The sequence below is a fragment of the Coloeus monedula genome, assembly GCF_965178545.1.
Source record: "Coloeus monedula genome assembly, chromosome: 26".
In the NCBI taxonomy this organism is placed as follows: Eukaryota; Metazoa; Chordata; class Aves; order Passeriformes; family Corvidae; genus Coloeus; species Coloeus monedula.
In genome coordinates this window covers 4,971,714-4,994,329 of record NC_138806.1, presented here as the reverse complement: position 1 = coordinate 4,994,329, position 22,616 = coordinate 4,971,714, and the positions used below count along the sequence as shown (strand labels likewise).

General features: G+C 54.3%; 1 protein-coding gene across 1 annotated transcript; it reads right to left on the bottom strand.

Annotated features, from left to right (window-relative positions):
• Positions 1 to 26: 26 nt before the first annotated feature.
• On the bottom strand, positions 27 to 22,533 carry PIP4K2B (phosphatidylinositol-5-phosphate 4-kinase type 2 beta). The gene is made up of 10 exons (XM_082297514.1): positions 22,351 to 22,533; positions 13,942 to 14,039; positions 12,639 to 12,735; positions 9,987 to 10,139; positions 8,896 to 9,042; positions 8,559 to 8,597; positions 7,284 to 7,397; positions 6,763 to 7,021; positions 6,033 to 6,136; positions 27 to 5,154 (listed from the first exon to the last, which is right to left on the bottom strand). The coding sequence occupies exons 1-10, from the start codon at positions 22,528 to 22,530 to the stop codon at positions 5,074 to 5,076; spliced, it is 1,272 nt and encodes a 423-aa protein (XP_082153640.1). The 5' UTR covers positions 22,531 to 22,533; the 3' UTR covers positions 27 to 5,073.
• Positions 22,534 to 22,616: the final 83 nt, after the last annotated feature.

The window sequence follows — 22,616 nt, the reverse complement described above, 5'->3', positions numbered from 1 at the left end:
CAATTCCCTGGATGTGAGGAGCTGGACAGGGGCAGCTTTTCCTGCCAGAGCTGATTCCTTCTGACAGCCAGGACTTGGTAAAATCGGTTCTTACTTAATTCCAGACACACTTAAAGAGGCTTCTCCAGTTGTGGTGCGTGAAATCATGGAAAGGTTTGGGTGGGAAGGGACCTCAAAGCCCATCCAGTGCCACCCCTGCCACGGGCAGGGACACCTCCCACTACCCCAGGGTGCTCCAACCTGGCCTTGGACACCTCCAGAGATGGAGCAGCCACAGCTTCTCTGGAAAATCCATTCCAGCCCCTCCTCACCCTCCCCAGGGAGGAATTCCTTCCCAATATCCCATTTAAACCCTGCCCTTTTCCAGTTTAAACCATTCCCCCCTGTCCCGTCCCCTCCAGGACTCTCCCCAGAGCTGGTGGAGCAGCAGCTGGGGGTGACCCCCCCTCAAAGAGCACACAAATGTACACAAAGTTTTATTTTTGTTTCTCTGGTTGGAGACTCATCTTGTAACATGCATGCATTTCAAAACAGTAACAGTGTCTCAAACTGCTCCTAGCAAACAGACAAGCACAGAGGACTTCAAATTCCTATTTAAAAAACAGCAGTGAAAAAACCTAGAATGTTCTTTTTTTTTTTTAATTACTTTTTTAGGTTTTTTTTTTTTTTAGGTTTTAGATTTAAACTTAAATTTTTTCACTTTTTGCACTGATTAGCCCTGCCCACCCTTTGTGACCTGTGCCTGTGGAATCTGCTCGCTCGACTCCCATCCAGCTGCTTCGGCAGCCCCAGAGCAGCACAATTTTGAGTGGTTTCCACTAAAAACGATGTCCAGCAGCTCTGCCATCCCTGTTATCCATGGGATTCATCCCAAAGAGCCAGGACAACGGGCAGTTGCTGAGGGGGACACTCAGAGTGGCTCTGCAGGAGCGGGGAGGGCTCTCGGGGTTGGGTTTGGGGCTGTGGCCAGGCGGGGTCCGTGGTGGGGACACCCCCCCCCTGTTGATTTTGGGGGAAAATCCTTCAGCTGGGGGTGAAATTCCAGGTGCAGCTGGAAGGGAGGCATGGAAAAGGACTGCATAGTAGTCATGGATTGGGAGCATCCACCACCACAACCTCCTGAGCACCCTGAGCCTGCCCGCGCTGGGTGATGGCCCCGCAGGAGGCGGCTCGGGAAAGCAGGAATTTCCTCCCAAAAAAACCAAACCCAACCAAAAGAAAGAAAGAAGACTCGAGTGGTTCAGTTTTCTTTGCTGATTGTGCTAATCCAGATGCCAAGCTGGGATTGTTGGGAGTGTGGCCACCCCAGGGCACGGATGGACTCCGTGATCGGGGCTTTCAGGACAAAAGCCAGGCCAGGCAGAGGCGTGGAGGAGGCCGGAGGGAAGGGTCCCGCTGCTGCCAGCAGGGAACTCCTGGGGATATTCCCCCAAATCCCAAGGCCTCAGCCCAGCTCTGGGAATCTCCTGGGATTCCCTGGAACCCCCAGTTCCCCGTGGCAGGGAGACTCAGCGGGCTCTGGAGTGGTTTTATTGCACTGCTGGAGCACAGCTGTGTCCCTGCCTTCCCTCTCCCGCTCCCGTTTGGGAGCTGTCTCCACAGGGAAGGTGGAAATGTCGAGTTCAAAGCAGATTTTGAGTTAAAATCCTGACAGATCAGAAAGAGAGAGCCCCTCAGGAATGTGGATCCCGCAGCTCCTTCCTGCCCTCAGGCATTGCTGAGGGGGAGATGCTGCACGCTGATTATTTGGAACTCCAGTGGACCAAATTCTTGCTTTTTGTGGCCAAAAAACCAAAAAAAAAAAAAAAAAAAAAAAAAAATCCTGCATTCTGCTGCAAATCCTGTCAGCCCAGGGGGGTCAGTCAAATGCACTTCAGTGGGAAGTGTTCATGCTAAGGACAGGAATTATTTACATTCAGCAAAACTAGAACTAAATCCACACCAGAAACAGACAACAAACTAGCACGAGCAGTTGTAAAACCAGAATTGAAAGGGCTGGGTTTTCCTTTTTTTGTGTTTTTTTTTTTAAATACTCGAGTTAAAAAAGTGACCTAAAACAAGATTTAAAAACAAAAAACAAACCTAAAACCAACAAACCAACGAAACGAAAAAGAAAACAAACAGAAAGAAAAAGTCCCTTTTAAAAAAAAACCAAATCAAATATTTGCAGCTTCACTTCTTATTCTGGTAAGAAAAAATACTGTCTGGAAAGAAAAATTAGCATTTTGAACGTAATGCTACTCCTCCAAATGTAAACAATACACCAAAAAATGCTTCTGTTCAACAAAGTTCTGCAGCTGGGTAATGCATCATGAAACTGAGAGGGATCCTTTAGTACAGAAATGTGGCACCCGACAGAAGGGGCACAACTGGGGAAGTGCTCAAGGGAAGAATCTTTGTGGGGCTCCCCTGATCAGCTGAGCCAGAAAGAGCCAATTTTGGGGCTGGAGTAAGAAAAATATTCACTGCTCTCCTCAAGCCCTTTTTGTCACAACTTCTGTAAGGATTTCTGCAGGAATTCCCTGGATTTTGAGCCGATTCCTCGTTCATTATTACAGAATTCAGCAAAGGAGATTTTTTTAAGCTTCATTCCCCTTTTCTCTGCCTTTGCTGTGTGGTGTCTGCACTTCACCCACACCTCCTCCTCTCTTCCTCCCCCCCTGCTTTTCCTCCTCTTTATTTATTGATTTATTTTTTAAACAGATGATTTCAAGATAAAACAACTTCCAAGCTACTTTCCCCAAAAGGAGAAGGGCAAACTTACCAGGCCAAAGTTGCAGATTCAATGCAGATGATTATTTAAGGAATAAAAAGGGATTGGTGTTTAATTCCTAATTGCCAGTAAACTTAAGTGCTTATTAAGAGCAAAGCAACCAATGTAATGCCCACAAAACGAAGCTGATGATGCCCTCCAAGTCCTCAAGTCCTCCCTGGTTTGTTTTTTTTTCTGTTGTTTTAAAGTTGTTTTTTTAGCTGCATTTGGGTTGTGGCTTTTGCAGCTCCACACTTTAAGACACGAGAGCCTCCAGCCTTCCCACACCACAGGGGCAGCAGAAATTTGTCCCAGGCCAAAGGCAATGACCAAAACTGCTCATCTCCAATCAGGAGCCCTAATTTTTCATTTCTCCAAGACTCTATTTACAGTGAACTCGCAGCGGCTTCAATTTTAGCCCCTCCCAAGGTGAGACCTGTGGGGGATTCACGTCACGAATGGGAAATGGGGGAGAGGAAATTAAAAAAACCAAACCCAAACCCCAAGCCCACATTCAGAATCCAGCCCAGAGCCAGAGTTAAGTTTAGGGAAGTTACCAGGATGTGATGAGCACCAGTTACCTCTCAAAAGGACCAAAATTCCACACAGCAAACTGTTACAGCACAGGACAGACATTCCCAACAGCTTATTCCCAAAACAAAGGCATATGTGAAAAACAGTTCCAAGGCAGATAAGCAACATGTTTCAACTGCAAGAGGTTTGTTCAAAACTCTAAATCCTGCTTAAAAAGAGAAAGGAAATTTAAAAAAAAAAAAAAAAACCACCAAAAAACCAAAAAAACCCAACGAAACTCCCCAAAACAAAGAACCAGCAAGGTCTGTAACTTTGTGCAGCAGAGCTAACAAAACCCAAAGCGAGTCTGCCAAGCTTGGGAAATGGTTACGAGCGTTCTGGAGACAAAACAGGACCATTGCAGTCACTCCAATCAGTCCCAAATCCTTCAGGGGGCTGCCAAATAAATCTGGTGCAAGAGTTCAACCATTTCCACTCCTTGAGCGTCGCTCCAGAGAGGGGCTTGGAGCAGAGGAGGGTGGCAGCACCCCCAGCTCGAGTCCTGAGTCCTCTGGAGCAGCGGGGCTGCCCCAGGCCCGGCTCCCAGCGCTCCCCACTGGCAGCGAGTCCAATTCCTTCGTGTGCAAGTCACATTGTTTTCAAAATAAAAGCAAAAAAAAAAAACCAAAAAACCAACCCAAGCAACCCAGGAACCTCTGTCAGGACACAGATTCAAGTACCTGTTGCAGATGGGGTGGGGAAGGAAGACTGAACAATTAATTAGCTAATTAACACTGGCAGGACTGTGATGGTGACCTCAGAGATGCGGCCATTCCTGACTGAGGTGAAAATCTTATCCCGGATCTACAGGTACCAAAATTGCCTTTTTTTTTTTTAAATGGTTGGGTTTTTTTTTTTCCTCTTTTTAGGAAATCTTCCGAGTTGGCCAATTGAAAAGCAAGCCCAGGTCCAAGCACATCGTTAGCTGAGGTTGGTCAATGCCTCTCTCACTTCTCACAATGGTTGTTTTCAGGTTTGAGGAGTTACACCTCTTTTTTTTTCCGAGATCATCTTTGGTAGATGTTCATTTCCCCTCGTCTTTCTTGTAAATCAAGTGCAGTTACAAAAAAAAAAAAAAAAAAGGTTTTTGTCGATTTTTTTTTTCTTTTTTTTTCTTTTTTTTTTTTTTTTGTTACTTAAATTAACCAAAAAATATAAAGTGTCCCAGTTTGAATTTACCTAAAGTTCAGCGACTCCTCCTTTTATCAGAGTTCTATTTGCCATCCTTGAAATGCTGAGCTATTTTTCCTTCCAATTCCTACCGAGAGGGAAATAAAAGGGGTCGTATGGCTGCTAAACAGTCCAATAAAACAACAACAACACCAACACAAAACAAGGAGTGGTTTGTGGAATCAGGCACTGCTTCAACCGTGACCTAGAGCCACCCCTCGGATGCGGTGCCAGCGTCGCAATCCCTCCGGGATCCTCTGCATCCAGAGAGGAGGAAACGTCACTACAAAGAGCAGTGCTGAAACAATGCACTTGGCTCATTTGAAAAAGCCCTCAAATCTTTAGATCTGGGCACTTCTGTAACATAAAACCCCCACTTTTCCACCTGGGTCAAGCGGGCTGTTGGGAGGGTGCACCCTAAGGATGAGTTTTGTCCGGAGTCCCACGGTGCCACACGCTCCCCTGGCACGCTCACACGCACTCCCACACACACCCCACATGCTGCTACAGTGTCTGTTCAGTGTCACAGGCTGGAGGAGCCCCTCTGCTCGTGGTTCCTGGCTGCAGGCTGAGCACGACTATGTCAGGATGTTGGAGATGAATTCGTTGAAGCGCTTCGAGTACTGCTCGGGGTTCACGGTGGAGATCTCAGCCCCGGCCTGCAGGGGAGACACAGGGGTCAGGGGGGGTAGGGAGGGGTCAGGGCAGCACAGCCCCTGTCTGCTGGGGAGGATCTGTGGGTGAGGGAAAATCCAGCAGGTCTGGAGAGATCCCCAAGGAAAATGATTTTAGCGCCGGCTGCGTGTCCAGAGTCAAGGTATTGGGTTTGTTCCTTTGTGGTTTACAGATTTAGGAGCATCAGGAACTCCTGGAGACAAGTCAGGGAGGGTTAGGCTGGATATCAGGAAAAGGTTTTCCACCCAGAGGGTGTCTGAGCACTGGAACAGCTCCCCAGAGAATGGTCCCGGCCCCAAGGCTGCCACAGTTCAAGGAATGTGTGGACAACACTCCCAGGGATGCACAGGGTGGGGTCGTTGGGATCTGTGCAGGGCCAGCAGTTGCACCCCATGACCCTGACGGGTCCCTTCCACCTCAGCACATCCTGGGATTCCACATGAACCCCCCTGTGCTGGGTGGATGGCTGCACTCAGCCTCAGAGGTCCTTTCCAACCGCAGCAATTCCCTGATTCCACGTCTTGCTAAGCTGGGCTTTTGCCAAGCCCTGCTGGGAAGCTCAGGGAGGCTGCCAGGGCACAGGAGTGGCCCCAGGGAAGGGCTGTGTGCCACCCAGTCCGTTCCTGCTCTGTCAGGTGCCTCCAGCACATCCCAAATGGGGATGGAAATACAAATTATCCCAAGCAACCAGAGGGAAAACCTTTCTGGAACAGCCTGAGGAGACACTGAGCCAAATGCTGAGCACAGGCACTGGAGAATTCCCACCCTGGCAGGGAAATCAGCGCCAGGAGACATCACAAGCCCCCCCCGAGATGCTGCAGAGCAGAAGCCCCAGAACCCACCCCCCCTGGGCCAGGCTCACCCCGTGTTTCACTGTTTTGGCAGCGTGTGCAGCTTTCTTCTTGGTGTCATAGGGCGTGAGGATGTCTATGATGGCCATGAAATAAACTTCCTTCCTGGGGGCACCTGCAAGGCAAGAGAGGGGCTCAGACCCCCCTGGGCACCCCCAGAAACACCCCTGGGCATCCCCAGCTGCACCCCCTGCCCCAGAAACACCAGGCAGGGCTGGTTTGGGGTAACTCAGAGAGGAAGCAAAGGCAGCTGGAGGCTGAAGAAGGGCAAAGATGACTGGACCAGCACACCAGAGGCTCTCTGAACGTGCCACCCCTGTCCAAGCATCACTTGTCCCCGCTCCAGCCACCACCAGGGAGTGCCCAGCAAAGCAGAGGCGCTGGGCAGGGACAGCCCTCACGCTCTGCTGAGCCCGGGACACCTTCCCTGCCCTCCATCCTTCCTCCAGAGCTCCCCCACACCTTCCCTGCCCTCCACAGCTCCTCACACCTCCCCTGACCTCCATCCTTCCTCCACAGCTCCCTCACACCTTCCCTGCCCTCCGCAGCTCTCCCACAGCTCCCCTACACCTCCCCTGCCTTCCACTGCTCCTCCAGAGCTCCCCCACACCTCCCCTGCCATCCATAGCTCTTCCTCAGCTCCCCTGACCTCCACAGCTCCCCACACCTCCCCTGCCCTCCATCCTTCCTCCACAGCTCCCCCACACCCTCCAGAGCTCCCCCCAGCTGCCCCCCACTCACTTTCGTGGCTTTTCATGGCGTACACATCCACGGAGGGGTCGAACTCCCCGGGCCCAAAGAACCGGGGGTAGTTGAGGAGGTTTCCGGGGCTGTCGGGGGGGGTCCCGTAGGAGGAGATGGGGTTCCCCCCCAGGCCGTCGTTCTCACACTCCTCATCCTCTGCCCGGTCCTCCACTTCCATCTCCTCCTGCTCCGCCCGGTCCACGTCGTGGATGCCCACCAGCAGGCTGTAATCCATGATCTTCAGCTGGGCTAAAAACTGGGAGAAAGGCAGCAGTGAGAAGAGCGGTGCCCGCGCGGGATCGGCAGCGCTCAGGCCCTAACCCTGCCTCCCTAAGAAGGGCTGGAGTGAGAGCTAAACCCTCGTGAGACTCCAGAGAACCTACACAGGCCCAGTGCCCTCAGCAGGACCCTGACTGATCCAGGAAGGAGTCGGTTTTGCAGTCACTGCTGCAGCCCCAGAGCCAGCAGTGAGGATGCGGTGACGGGAGACAGAGCAGAGCTGTCCCCCAGGAAACTACCTCCACGTCCCGCTTCAGCTTTTCAAGGAAGTTCTTTTTACTCTCTTCTCCAACATGCAGCTTCTGACCCTCATTCAAGAAGTCGTTGTCCTTGAACGTTGGGAGATCCTTGGCCTGCAACAAAAAGCCTGAGGTCAAATCCCCCAGCCTGCTCGCAGGGGAGGGCTGGCACACGGAGCCGGTAGCAGCTGGGTGTGGATGGAACAGCCTCTGGTCACTCTGGGCTTTTTGGCTGCCCAAAGTCCACTGAGGATGGAAATGGCATCAGGCAGAGCACAAGAAGTGTCAGGGAATCCATGGGCTCAGCTGGACCTACAGGGAAGCTCGAGGGAGTCGTGGAGCAAGTGAGTTTTAGAACTGCCAGGCTGGGAGCTGCTCCAAGCAGCTGCCAGAATTGAAAAGAAATGAATTTTCTTGCCTTGTGACTGCAGGGGGAAAGGGGTGAAAAAAAAAACTCTCTCCCCTAAAGATTTGAGGAAAAAACGAACCCCACTGATCTTTGAGGAATCTGCTTGCAGCAGGCCCTGAGGATTTCTGGGGATGTGGAAGAATTCCCAGTTGTGCCTCTGGGAATTCAATTATTTAGAGCAACACAGGAGCGGGTGGTGGCTTTGTGATCCCACATGAACAGTCCAACTGCATGAGCCAGGGAACTCTGGGACCTTGGGGCTGGTGATGCCAGAGGATTTGGGGCAGATGGGAGCTCCCTGGCTCCTGGCTGAGATCTCCTTTCAGGGCAGGCTGGAGTAGACTCCAAACCTGAAAATCCTCCGTGCAAAACATGCAACACCACGAGCCACTGCTGTGACCTCCACAGGAATTTCAAGGCAGCATCACAGAAGTTCTGCAGGGGAAGGAGGCTGAGTTCTAAATCCCCCCCACTGGCACCAGAAGCCAGGTTTAGGAACATGCCAAGGATCTGAGAGGAGCTGCTCCGGTTTAGAGAAGCTTCTGTTGGCAAATCTCCCTCTGGCCTGCCTCAGGGTGGTACTCAGGGGGGGCTGTGAGGAAACCCTTCCATAGGGACAGCCCTGCTCTAATGTGGGGTTTGGGACTGCTGGGATTGTCCCCAGGGAGTGCCCCCCACTCCACCACAACGGAGCAGGGCAGGCAGAACCAGCTCCTCCTGTTCCAGAGCACAGCCTGAAAGGGGGGACAGCAACAGGGTGAGCTCAGGGCCTGGTAAACACCCCTTTGGAAAAGGGGAGTCAGCTGGATCCCATCTGCTTCCAACCACTGGGAGAAAGCAAAGGCTGGCCAGGGATGGTTCCATACCTTCTCTTTATCACTTGCTTCCCTGGATACTGTTGAGCCCTGATAAAGAAAAAAAGAGAAAATCTCATTACTGCACTGTGGGGTCATATTCCTAATGCATTCATTGGCACCACTTAAATTTCTCCATGCAGCAAAACAGTGAAAAAGCATTTTTAAAATGAGTGCTCAACCCCCTTTTCGTGATCTCCTGGGATGGGGGAATGGACCAACACTGAAGCTCCATCCACAGCCCCCCAAAAGCTGATCCCCTGCCAAAACCCAAAGGCTACCAAGGAGGGGTTCCCAGAAGTGACTCCCACCATTCTGGAGGAGCTCCCAGCCTCCCCCAGGGCCTCACCTTCAGGTCATACTTCCTGTGCACGGTCAGCCTGTGGCTGAACACGTTCCTGGTGACCACCATGTAGGTCTCCACGCCGTCCACGGTGAGCCGGTACATGCCCAGGAACTGGGGCAGGAGGGTGTTCCCGTGGCACTCCACGATGAACTGCAGGGAGCAGGGAAGGGAGGGCAGGGAAAGAGCTCTGTCACACAAACCCCATCCCTGACAGGCCACAAGACACTGCAGCAAAGCCACCTGGCACCAGTGCGAAAGGAAAGGAGGATTGCAACAGCTCTGGGGTCTCAGGAAAGGAGTGAGAACGGTGGGAACCTTCCAGCCCTGAGCTGGGACACAGCACCCCATTCCCTGATCCAGGGAGTGCCACCCTGCCCCTGGCAGGGGGTGGAGCTGGGTGATCTCCAAGGTTCCTCCCAGCCCAGTCCTGGCATTCTGTCACTGTGTGTGTGCCCAGCCAGCTGTGCACTGGCACTGCCCAATCCTGGCATTCTGTCACTGTGTGTGTGTGCCCAGCCAGCTGTGCACTGGCACTGCCCAATCCTGGCATTCTGTCACTGTGTGTGTGTGTGTGCCCAGCCAGCTGTGCACTGGCACTGCCCAATCCTGGCATTCTGTCACTCTCTGTGTGCCCAGCCTGCTGTGACAGGCCAGCTGTGCACTGGCACTGCCCAACTTCACTTCTCGTGGTGACCTCAGTGTGCCTGGAACTCAGGGCCTGTTAAACACCCCCTGTTCCATACCCCTGCAGAGCACATGGGCTGGCAGAAAACATGGACCAGAACATTCCCAGCTGTTCCATTTGGCCCCTCCCTTCCCTGCTCCTCCCCAGCCCCTCTGGAAGGTCTGATGCAATGAATTAGGAGCTCTCAGGTACCAGGCATCCCAAACTGATCAATGCAAGGGCCACGGCGAGCTGGGAAGGGGCTCAGCACCACAAACACGCAGCTGCTGGGTTATATTTGTCCCTCAGACCCTAAGGAACTGCTTTTTCCCTCAAAACCTCCGTGCAAGCTCTGCCAGCTGCAAATCCAAGCTCCAGACCCCCAGCAAATCCCAAGGTGTGCACGGGGGGGGCTCCAGACTCACCGTACCTGGTGGTACTTCTTGAGGATGTTGTGCATCTCCGCCACGTCCTCGCTGGACACGGCCTTGATGACGAACCTCCTGTCGTAGGTGGTGAGGAAGCGGGCACCGCAGCGGCCCTGGCTGTCGCTGTTCACCGGGGCACTGCGTGTCACCGAGTTCTGGGGGACAGACACAGCGTGGAGAGGGGCTGGCAGGAGCTGCCACCTCCCTGAGCAGCCCTGAGAAGCAAGGCCAGCTCCTCAGGACACCCAGAGCACTCACTCTGCCCATCCCTGAGCAGCTCTGGGAAGCAGGACCAGCTCCTCAGGACACCCAGAGCACTCACTCTGCCCATCCCTGAGCAGCTCTGGGAAGCAGGACCAGCTCCTCAGGACAAGCTCAGAGCACCCCCTCTGCCTGTGAACACCAAGTTTGGCACTGCTGAGGGTAAAACTCAATTGTTTAAAAATCTGGATGTGGTTTTAGGGCTTTCACCTGGCCCTGGCAGGTTTTACTCCAACACCTGGAGGGTGTTTCTGGAAAGTATTTTTTACTAAAGGGTTTTTAAGGATGTGGGTTACACAGGCCAAGAGGTCTCAGCATTTTCTCCCAGGGATTTCAGAATAGCCAGGATATTTCTAAGGTTTAAGGAAAACCAGAACAAAACAACTGGAATGGCCTGTTGGCTCTTCCATCAAAGAGCAGCTTAGTCTGGCCAAAGTCTCAGTGTTTGGGAATTCTTCACAGGCCACCCTCAGGCTCCACTCTTCCTACCCCTGGATGTCCAAGATGAGTATAAATAGCTTGGTTGTGCTTCTGACAACCAGCAGCATCTGCCTTTAGATCCCTGTCTCCACCCTTAGCAACCAGACAGTGCAGCAGGGCTGGAAAATCCCAGGAAAACTGCAGAGCAGGGATCAATTCCCTGAGCCACAGCACGAGCTCTTTGTTCTGCTGCCTCTCCCCAGGTAGCTGGGCTTGCTGCGAGCTCCTCCCTCAGTCACAGGCACTGCTCCTCACACCTCAGGCCGAGCTGTCACCTGTCTGTCCCCTCCACCTCCCAGCTCCTGCCCAGAAGTCACCTTATCAACCAACAACCTCTCCCCAGCTGCTCCTTATCACAGATGGGGAGGGCTCTGAAACACAGCAGCACCAACACCTGCACAGGGATCTCCTAGCACTGTGTTTTCCAGCATCTCAGGGCTGGACATTGTGTTTCAGGCTGGATTATTTATTTTTTCTTTTAGGTGACAGTGGCACTGCTGTGTCCTCCTCCCTCAGCTCTGGCAGCAGAGGGAGTCTGCAGCAGAGCCTGCTCTGAGAGAGAGAGAGAGAGATTTACCACGTCATGCTGCAAGTGAGCCGAGAGGTTTCCTTTCAGAATGAAGCATTTAAAGCTTTTAAAACTTTAATGAAGCAGGGGAAAAACTCTGCTGCTGCCAACAGCTTTAGAAAGCATTAGGAAAATAAAGGCAAACAGAAAAATCCCCTTTGCTTCTCGCTGACATTTGCAAAGGGGTCTGTGCCAGGCAGTTTAATCAGCCCTCACCTCAAAACCACTGAGCTTTTCTTCTGGAGCTGGGAAGCAGAAATCGTGACCACACCGAGCATTACCAAACTCACAGCCCTTCGGCTGCCTCCGTTCCCTTCCTGTCACTCCCACCTCTCCCACAGTTGGGCTGTTAAATTCAGCGGCCTGGCTCCATTCCCACTCGAGCCATCGCATTTTACCCACCTGAATTTAGCTCAATTCATGTTTTCTGCTCCAGCTGGACACTTTAAAAGCCAAACCAGCCTGAAGCAATCCCTCAGAACAACAGAGGGAGGGTAAACGACAAACCAGGTACTGAGAGCGTGGGTCACACCTGGGGAGGGCGTGATCACAAAGAGGTGTGACACTGGCACAAAGGGAAGGAATTTGGGATCAGCGGGAGCAGCCCTGCTCCCAGCAGCTCTCCCCACCACACTGGGAGCACATGGAGCGAGCAGGGAGCCTGCAGTGCCTCTGCAGCCAGAGGATTGCAGGGGATGCCCCTGGCACCGTGCCCAGTGGGTTCAGCTCCCTGACACCCGGCCTGCCCAGGGCCACGCAGCCACCACGGCCTCCCTGGCTCTGCTCTGTGGGATCTCCCAGCAGCTGCTGCCTCTCCTCATCTCTTCATGCTGTGTGAGGAAGGGCGGTCCTGCTGCAGCAGCCAGAGCTGGGACATCTCCCTCTGCCTGGAGCTGAGCCCAGCAGTGCTAACAACACACCATGGCTCTCCTCTCCAAGAAAATCAGACCCTCTGGCATTAGGGGATGAATCCCAAAGCAGGAGCCACCTTGATGCACCCAATTCAACACCACACGCTTGGCTGAAAGCAGCTGAAATTCATCTGAATCTGGACAAACGTGACAGACCCGTTTTCCCTGCAGATATTCCACACTGGATCATTGATGTCCTCCAGCTCCTGCCTGTCCACAGCCATGTGTGCCCCCTGTTTGATGCCCTGGGAACAGGGAGCATTTTCTCCTCCTATTGCCCAGTGCTTGGCACAGCAAGATCCACTCCACTGCTGGAGCGGAAGCACTCAAACCACGATTATAAACCCAGAAAAGCTGCTGGTAGCAATGTTTGCATCAGGGTTTGTTCTGTCCTAGGAAAGGTGTCAGGAGGGCAGGAAGAGAAGAGAGGATACCTGGTAATCTTGGTCATCGATCCCAAATCTTTCCCGGAGGTTCCGGAACACCAGTGGACAATACTCCTTGAATTTAAAGCGGCTGGGCAGGTTTTCCCTAGGGCAAGGCAGAGAAGAGATTTGTGTGCAGTGATCAGCCTGTGAAATCCAATTCCACGTTGACTCCCACTTCCCTGCCAGGCCCTCAGGACATCCCAGGGCCTCGCTCTCCCCTCGTTAGGGCAGCTCATTTGTTTGGATGCCCACAAAATCCATCTCTCCACAGAAATTCTGCAGGATGCACACTACCAGGCTGCTTGGATGATTAGTGTGGAGATTGCCTGTCTGCCAGAACAATCCCCTCTGTCACAAGCCCAGATCTGAGGGAATCATCTCTGCCTGTGCCCCTCCTCTGTGGCTTTGTTCCGGCAGTCACGCAGCTGGCCCTGCACACGCTGTCACCACGCTGCAGGAAAAGCTGAAGGGGTGGGCTCCGGGTTCAGATCACATCAGATCAGTAAAAGAAAGGTCACCACACCACAAACCATCCCAGCCAGAGCACCCAGGAGAGGGGGGATCAGCTCCAGCCTGGCTCTGCTGCCCCCGGGCACAGGACAGGGGGACACAGTGACAGCACCCCTGCCACTGAGGGAGGCTGCATCTGCTCCCTCCCACAGCCCTGAGCCTGCCCAGGGGGGAGAAGCAGAGTTTGGCCCTGCTTGGACACAGTGGGAGAATTTGGCAGCTCCTCCTCAATGAGAAACGTTCACAGCGACACGTGGGGAACTCAGATCTCCGGAGGAGAAGGGGAAGAGCGGATCCCGCACGCTGTACGTGCCAGGGAAGCCAAACTTTCCAATCACACTCCTACTCTGCAAAGCTGATCCCTGTGAAACTTGGGGAAAACAAAGGATTAATCAGGCAGTGCTGCAGCCCTCACACGCAGAGCCGGGGTGGAGAAGGCAGCTCTGAGCACCAGCCACAACCACGACTCCAAAAGGGCTTCCAAAAATGGATCTTTTGGGAAAAGGAGACAGGGATAACTCCAGAGAGACCCCGTGGGCCAGGGGAACAGCACAGCTGCAGAGCTGCCAGCTGTGAACAGTTTTCATCCCTCCAAGGATGGAAACCAAGCCACCACAGAGCATCTCAGTGACAGACTGACCCCACCACATCTTGTCCAGGGGTGTGGAGCTTGTGTCCAGCCACGCCACGTCCTCCTGGCATTCCAGCTGGGAACAATCCAGAAGGCCTCCCCCAGGCCAGTCTGCCTCACAGCACACAGAGCTCTGCCTACAGAGAGGCAGGGAAGCACCTCACTTACTTGTTGAATAGATGATTGTCCACCTTAATCTTACTGTAGGCTTTAAAGTCATCGGGCATTAGCATCACGGGGACGGGAACATTGCTGAGCTCATTGATCTGCAAGAGAAAGGAGAAGGAGACTCAAACCCCAAGTCCCACTGGCCTCCAGGGACTGTCAGGGGACTTGCAGGGATGCCAAACACGCCAGGGGCCGGTTTTGGGGCACCATGACCCATCAGAGAGAACACTGTGGTGACAGGCCACAGCAGTTCCATGATGTGGTGAATCCTCCCGAGCCAGCCTCTGCTCCTTCCTCCTTTCCTCTTCCACTGACCATCCAACACAGCTGAGAGCCCAGACAAACCCACAGGCCAAGAACCAGCAGATTTGATGTTCTAACTAAACCACCTCATTGAGAAAATGTTCCAATTTCTTAATTATTTCTGCTACAAACCACGATGACCAAAGCCTTCAGTGCAGCCCAGCCCAGCTCCCCAGGGATGCTGTTTCCATGCTCGCTGTCTCCTGTTGCTCCCATCCCACCTTCTCTGGAGGGATGAGTCACTCCACTAGATTGTTTTTGCTCCTTAGTCATGTGTGGCAGCCACAGGAACACGGGCAAGCAGAAGAATGAATGTTCAGCTACTATTGTACAGGCGGGCTCGTGCTGCAGCACCCAGCAGTGGCAGCGTTAATAATAATAATAATAATGAAAATAAAATAATAACAACAAAAATCCACCTCTGGACTGCGTCTGGCTGTCCTGCTCCAGTCACTGGAGTCACTGACAAGGCTGTGCCAGAATCAAGAGCAGGTCAAGAGGTTTCTGAGCTGCCTTTTCTGAGGACAGCCCCGGTGTCATTCCCTCCCAGGGACTCCATGCAGTCCCATCTCACTGAACTCCTGGTAACAGCCTGGATTTAGGAAGCAATTTCACTCCAGCTCCGTTCCCATGACTGCTGTGCCAAGCAGGTAACGCAGAGAGGGAGGCAGACAAGGCTGGCAACAGCGCGGTTTGGCTGTGAGTCAGCTCTGGGGGCTGTCCCCAACACCAAAACCTCCAGCAGGTCAAGTGACTTCCAGCACACTTGGAAAGCTGCTGGAAAACTTCCCTGCTGGCTGGGAGCAGGGGCCGGGCTCAGGAAAGGGATCCAGCTGTGGGATTCCCCATTCCCTGCGTGCAGCAGGACACAAAACTCCGCCCAAACTGCTGCCACATCCCCGCTCAGCTCCGCAGGGGCCACGGGGGTTCAGCCCTGGGGACGTGCCGGGAGCTAATTCCATGAAGCCCGTGTTTATCCCACCCTTTCTCCATCGTTACCACGAAAAACCAGACCAGATTTAACACACGTCAGACTGGGAAGAAAGACACATCCCCAGTGCCAGGAGGGAAGATGGCTATTTTCAGAGCCAGCCATCCCACACAACAGATAAGCGGGAAGCGAAGCGGCCACGGCTGCTGGAGAGAGCGGAGATGGAGCTCTGCAAAGCCCTGCCCTGCACTCCCCTCACAGCAGCATCCAGCTCTGCCACAAAACCCTCTGGGATGTATGGAAAACACTGCACAGATGAATGAATAAATAATGGCACACATCCCCCACCGGCAGCAATCCCAGCGCGGGGAGAGGCCGACGCTCCCCGCGTTCAGCTGACGGCTCAATCCTGCCCAGAGCAGCTCCCTGAGCCACAGGGGAGGGAAAAGGGAGCAGACTCCAGGTGAGGAAGGGATCTCCCAGCTCGCAGCCACTGCAGGGAGCTGCCATCAGAGTCCCACGCAGAGATTTCCCCTCGGGGCGAGGAGAAAACAACTCATTCTGTACCGAGACAGAGGCGCTGCCTCCAGCCACTAATTATTGCTGCTGTCTACCAGGAGGGGAAGCCCGACAGCACAGCTCCTGCCACACGCCTGCTCCCATCCCAGCCTGCTCCCAGCCCTCTTCCCGGCGTGGGGAAGGCACAAACAAGCCATTATCAGCTCCTTGCCGAGCGGAGGAAGGGTGCTGACGGCTGAGAGGGAACAGCGATTCGGAGGCTGCCTCCTCGCTGGCAGGAATTCAGACACAAGTGTTCTGAGGCGTCTCTGGGTGCCCTGGTTTCTGCCACACCACGAACCTCAAAGCGAGCGTGGCACCTGTTGCGAGGCTCCTGAGTGGCAGAAATGGTGCACCAGGATACCTCGGGCTCCTTTCAGAGGTGCCCCCATTCCTCCCAAGATAAAACAGCCCCCCCAAAAAAAATCCCCGCTGTGGAAGCCTTTGTCCCCCTTCCAGCAGAGCTGGATGCTTTGGAATTCCAGCTCTGGAGGAGACACGGAGAAGGGAGAGGGTTGTGCTGGGCACCAAGATGTGGATGAGGGCAGGATTTGGCCATTTCTAGTGCCAGCACTGCCCACCTGCCCTCCCCCGAGGCACTGGGCCTCTGCTGCTGACACCAGCGTGGAAGAAAACATGGATTTGTTTAGTTTAGTTTAGTTGCTATGTTGGGATTTTTGTATTTTTTTTGTTGTTTAAGCGCCGCGTGCTCCCACAGCACCACCCATGCCTGACACTTTCCCAAGGGAGAGAGGAATGAAAAGCCCCCATACCGCCTTGGGAAAGGGATATCCCAACCCCTCCCTCCTCACAGCACAACCCTCAGCAACCAGTCCCCCTTCCCCAGGATTATCCAGCCGAGCGGAACGCGAGGAGTTCCAAAGGAAAGCCGCGGCCAGCAGCACCCATCACCTCTCCAGAGGGATCCTCTCCTCAGGCTTATCCCGGGGGAATCTGAGCAGCCTCCCGAGGGAGCAACGTGACTAACGCCTGGCACATGTTTGCTCTCTCACCTTCTCCCCGGGGAGAGGCGTGGAGTAGGAGATTAAATATAGCAGTGTGTGTCCCGGGGTATTTATGCTCCACGAGGCAAGGTCACAGCAAGGTGCCCGGCAGGGAGGTGCTCAGCAACCCCTGCCTCCCGGGGAGCACATCCCAGGGTTCTGTCTCCCAAAATGAGGCTTCTTCCAGCTGGAGGAAGTACCAGGATCTCTGGGGATGTGGGAGCAGGGAGATGCTGGATGTGGCTCTGGAGGAGGCAGGGACAGAGGGCAGAGGTGCAGCAGCAGCACAAGCACACACCTGGGCCTTCACGGGCTGTTTTGGGCATCCCAGCCACTGCAGGGCACAGCTCCAGCAGGCCGTGCCCGGGGCAGTGCCACAGCTCTGCCACTGAGGCTGCAGAGCTCCCCGAAGGGGGGAAAGAATGAAGTGGGGAAAGAACGGCTCGTTTGGAGCCCAGGGAGTGATTGGCCTCCACACCCAGAGCGATGCTGGGTTCCCAGAAGGCTTCCAGCTTTTCAGCCCTGATCTGCCCTCGAATCCACGTCACTTTTCAGCCCTGATCTGCCATCAGATCCACTTCATTTTTCATCCCTGATCTGCCCTCAAATCCACGTCACTTTTCAGCCCTGATCTGCCCTCAAATCCACGTCACTTTTCAGCCCTGATCTGCCCTCAAATCCACTTCACTTTTCAGCCCCGATCAGCCCTTTTTTGCCCAGTCCTCTCCTGCCCAGAGTTCTCCATTTCCCCAGCACAGACACCTGAGAGGGACCAGCCCAGGCTGAGAGCACCACCAAAAAGTGCTTTTTGTCTCTGCCATCTGCGTTTTGCAGAGATAAGGCTGCAGTCCTGCCCCTCCCAGGCCAGACACAGCGGGAGTGGCACTGCCAGAGCCTCCCAAAGGGCTCGGGACACACCCCGGGGGCTCTCCGCATTTAAAACCGAGGCACATTTCAGACAAACCCACTGACACCTTCAGCAGGAGCGCTGAGAGGGAGGCGCTTCCCGTTTCTCCGCTGGTTTTGCCACGTCTTGGGAACAAAGGAGCAATTCCCGAGCAGGTCAGGCAGCCCCAGGTGTCCAGAGTGACTCCACAAGGACACAGGGGAGGCAGCAGATCAAAGCAGCCCCAATCCCAGAGGTGCAGAGGGAAAAGCCAGGTGGATGTCAATAAGGATCAGGGCTTGGAGCAAGAGCAGGAGATGAGGAGGGAAAACCTCATCCTCAGGCAGCACAATCCAGGGCTGCAAAAACACCTCCTTCCTCTCTCTCTGTCAAGCTTTTACTTCCTGGTCACTGGAATTCTTCAGCAACACCACTCAGGACTCTGGGTTGATGATTTGTCCTCGCCACCAAAGCCAATTCCTTTTCCAATCAGAGCCACATCAATATTCTGTGTCATTCAGGGACAGCTGTTGGGATGAACGGGCCAGGCATAATTTTGTTTCAAAACCTGACTGTAGCCTCAAAGTGGCAATTAGCATCAGTAAATTGATGGGAAAATGTGATTTGTTTACTAACAAGATCCAGCTGACGGAGCGTGTGAGCCCCCACTCTCCAGGATTCTTTCCGATAGGAATTTGCTCAGGAAAATAAAGATACTTTGTTCCCCTCAAAGCCTTTCAATCAGGCATCTCCAAGCGCTTGGTGAGCATTAGTTAAACTTCATTATGCTCCGGGGAAGGAGGTAAAAGACACATGGGAAAATCACTTCAGCGTGGAGACAAACCCACAGCTGCAGCAAAACTTCGCTGCTGCTTAACACACAACAGCAACTGGGTGATGGTTTGAGGAAAAAACCCCGTTTTCCATGAATTAGAGCATGATTAATCAGTATCCATGCTAACAACCCCCCATGAAACGTGAGGGAAGAGGGAGTCTTGGAGTCAAGAATTCCTCTGGGGACACCAGGATGCTTTAAGAGGGGGGAAAAAAGCATCCCCTGATGACAGCAAACCCACGTCTTCCTGAACAAAGTACTTGGAAAGGACTCCTGGCTGTGTCCCAGGAATCAGGCAGTGCCCCCAGTCCTGTCAGCCTCAGGGTCACTGGGAAGCATCCATCCTCCCAGTTCTCCCACAGGTGGGCAGAGGTGACGCTTCCCTTGATCCAAAAAAAGCTGAGGAATGGGAACAACAACCAACCCATGGCCACACCAGTCAGCGGCAGAGCATGGAAACGAGCAGGGAAAGGAGCCCCATTCTCCCTGCTGACCCACCCAGGAAAACCCTCCTTTCTCTGCCAGAAAGGAAAAGGGCTCCTGGAATGTGGATTTGAACAGAGCTCCTGGATGAGCAGGTCGGGAGCCAGGGCCTCATTGCAGGGGCTGGCACGGCTGTGGCCATATGCTGCTCTCTCCAGAGGTCAATTAGAGCCAGAGCTGGGAAGGACAGATCCAGGCTGCTCCCACTGTGCCAGGACCAATTGATGGGATTTGAGTGTTTGATACGTGGCAGATGCTGCTCTGGCTACAATGAACATGGCAACACCAAACCCAAGGCTGCGGAGCGGGGAGCGGCGCGCTGCAAATCCCAACGTTGCTGTTTCCCTGGAATACTAACGAGCTGGGCTCTGTGCTGCCTGGCTCTGCTCCTAAAGGGCCTGGGAGATGGCTGCTGCTCCTCCAGCCAGGAACTGGAGCCTCTGGAGCTGCCTCGGGCAGGATCCACGCAGCCAACAGATCTCGCCGTTCCCACAAAAACGGGGTGTTGATGCCTTGCCCCTGTCAGCAGCCAGAGCCTCTGGAATCTTTTCCAGCTGAGGAACTGGCAGCTGGAGGAGCAGCATCATCGCAGCCCTACAAGCACAGATCCGCAGTCACCTCCCCAACCTCCCCGGGATCCCAGTGCCTTCCATCAGCAGCACCTTACAACCGTTTCCATGGTTCCCAGAGCATCACACAACGCTGTGTTCATCTCTTTGGCTGGGAGATAGCTGCTCCCTTCCAGAAGCATCCCAACTTTCCCCATCCCGTGCACATGGATCCTACCCCGGGCAAGGAAAACACACCTGGAGCACCGGCCATGGAGCACCACACACGTACCCAACCCCCAGGAGCTGCAGCTCCTCTCCCAGTGCCATGACAACGGCGAGAGAAGCTTCCCCAGGAACCATCTCCACGTCTGCTGGATTCAGTGCCTGACAGAACACTTGGACATCAAGGCTGAGCCTCTGTGGCTCCACTCTCACACAAGTTCTCCCCTCCCCTCCATGGTTTTCTGGTCCAAAATTCAGTTGTTTGACTCATACCACCCACATCTGGCCCCGCTCACAGCGGCCCCACCCTGATCCCGATCCCAACCCTGGCTGGGGACCACCGGGACCCGTTCTTTAAACACCCCAAAGTGGTGTTCCAAAAAGCAGCTCCTGTTCTTGGGCTGCTCCTGCTGCTCTCCAGAGCCAGCCCTGCCCCAGCTGCTCGCCAGCCTGTTTAAGGCTCTTGCCAGACTGGGAGACTGGACCCAGGGGGATTTCTTCAGCACGTTGCATAAAATGGTTGTTTGTTTGATTTGTCCGTGAAAAAGTTCATCCCAGATCCGAGCCATTCTGACAGGATCTTCCTGGCACAGCCCTGAGCTTGTGCTGAGAGCTGTTTTCCCCTCCTCCCACTGCAAGGATCCCAGGGCAGAACTCCATGGACACAACCCAGAGCCTCCTCACTCACTCACTCACCCCTCCTTGTCCAACGCCAAATATTAAACAACCCCCCAAAAAAATTTCCAACAAAGCTTAAAGGTATTCCCGACATTATTTCCAAACCCATCAGCTGCAGGCACGTGAATTCCAACTCCCACCGAAGCAGGGCACCGAGATCATCTTCCAGCCACAGCCCAGGATGAGCAGCTGCTCGTGGCGAGTCAAGGGAGCCCCCTCAGCTCCCAGCCCTGTCACAGCGGCCACCAAACCCTCACCCCAACGCAGAGAGGTGGAGGGATTTACTGGGAAATCCTAAACGCCTTCCCAAGGGTCAGGAGGTCACAGCTGAACTTTTCTCACCCCCTTTCCCAGCCCCTCAGGACGCGGGCGCTCCTTTCCTGGCAGCAATTTCTTCCTAATACTCATCCGATATAATCTCATTACCAGCTTAGTGTCAGCCTGCCTTCCTCCCTTTGCCCAAATATCTCACAGCCAAGTGCTCCCAAAGTTACACTGTCCTGATCCAGGGCCTCAAATCCCTGCCAGGCTCCTACTGCCCAGACAGCTACAACAAAGAAAAACACACCAAAAAAAAAAAACCAACCCAAAAAAGGTCAATTTCCAGCAAGCAACACCCGTCCCTGTGAGGCCATGAATGAAACGTGGAAAAATCCCACGATTTCCATTTCTTCAGGGCTGCTGATGGCACCACTGATCAAAGGCTGATTAAACTCATTATCCTGCTTCCTGGGCAAGGCTGGGAGCACTTGGAACATCCTTTGCCTCAAAGACAGCACGATGCTGAACCACATTTGGATGCTTTCACTCCAGCCAGGCAGGCCAGGAATGCAAGGCGGATTTTTTTTTTTTTTCCTTGTTATTTGTTTTGGAAAAAAAATAAGCCCGAATCCCTTTCACTCTCTAGGAAACATCCACTAATCCACTGGAGAAATAGGTGTGTCTGAGCCTTAAAAGTGGATTAATTGAGGAAGGGATGAGGCTTCTGGGTTCTTTGACCACCAAGAACAGCACCCAGCACCCACATCCAAGAATCAATGCTCGTGCCTGCCGTCATAAACCAGGGAGAAGTTTCCAGAGAAAACACAGGGATGGGTTTTAGGAATTACCAAAGGAGGCTGATCAGAGCTGAGGCACCACTGACATTCCCAAGGGACCCTCTCACAACCTGTTCCCAGAGGAACTGAGGCCAAGAGGACACACATGGCCTGAGTCCCGGAATCAAAGGAGACAAACCTGGGGCCAAACCCCTCATTTTTGGGGGATGGAGATGGGGGACACACCAATGTCCAAGTGAGGCACAGGACTGTGACCCAGGGGCTGTGACCCAGGGAAATCCCTCACTGGGACAGCCACAGCGACTGCCCTGGGTGGAAACCCGGGGGCTGGGACAGGGGACAGGGCTGTGGGTGCCAAATTCGTGTCCTCAGGGCCCCCCCAGTGCCAGAGGGGGGATTGTGCCACAGCAACATCACCCGAAAGAGCATCACTCCCCCTGCCCAGTCCCGGGAAAAAAGGGTGCTGGAAAAGGCGGCGGGGCTGGGGGTGTGGGGGCACAGGGACGTGTCTGGGAGGGACACCCCAACCTAGGGAGCCCCCAAACTGCCTGGGGAAGGATACCCAGGAGAAAGGGACCATAGAGCCCAGGGAGGGGCTGGGTCAGGGATGCGATGGAGAGGCAGGGAAGGCTGGGATTCAGCGGGGAACAGAGTGCGGGGGGAGAAAGCTGCTGTGGAAAGGAGGGAAACGGCCCAGCCTGAGAGGGAGCGGGGAAGGGTCCGATCTGGGGTGGGGGGCTCGGGCACTCGCTGAGGGGCAGGGCGGGGGCTGAGGGGGACGAGGGGGGCTGAGGGGAACGAGGGGGACGAGGCGCCGCTGCCGGGGTGCTGTGAGGGGCCCACTCCCGGCTCTGAGGGGCGGGGGTTTGGGGTGGGGGGGCCCGCGGCGCCCGCTCTCACCGTGTGGTTCGCCCCCCACATGAGGACGCTGAGCAGCGGCTCCGAGGCCCGGAATAGCTTCACCTTCTGGCATACGAAGTGTTTCTTCTTGGTCTTGGTCTTGCTGGCGCTGAGGGCCGAGCCCACCGCGGCCACAGCGCCCGCCGCCGTCCCCGCGGCCCCCGCGCAGTTCGCGGCCATGGCGGACCCGACCGACCCCCTCCCCGCGCCCCCCTACCAGCGCCTCCGCATGGTTCCGCCCGGCCCGGCACGCCCCCCCCTCCCGC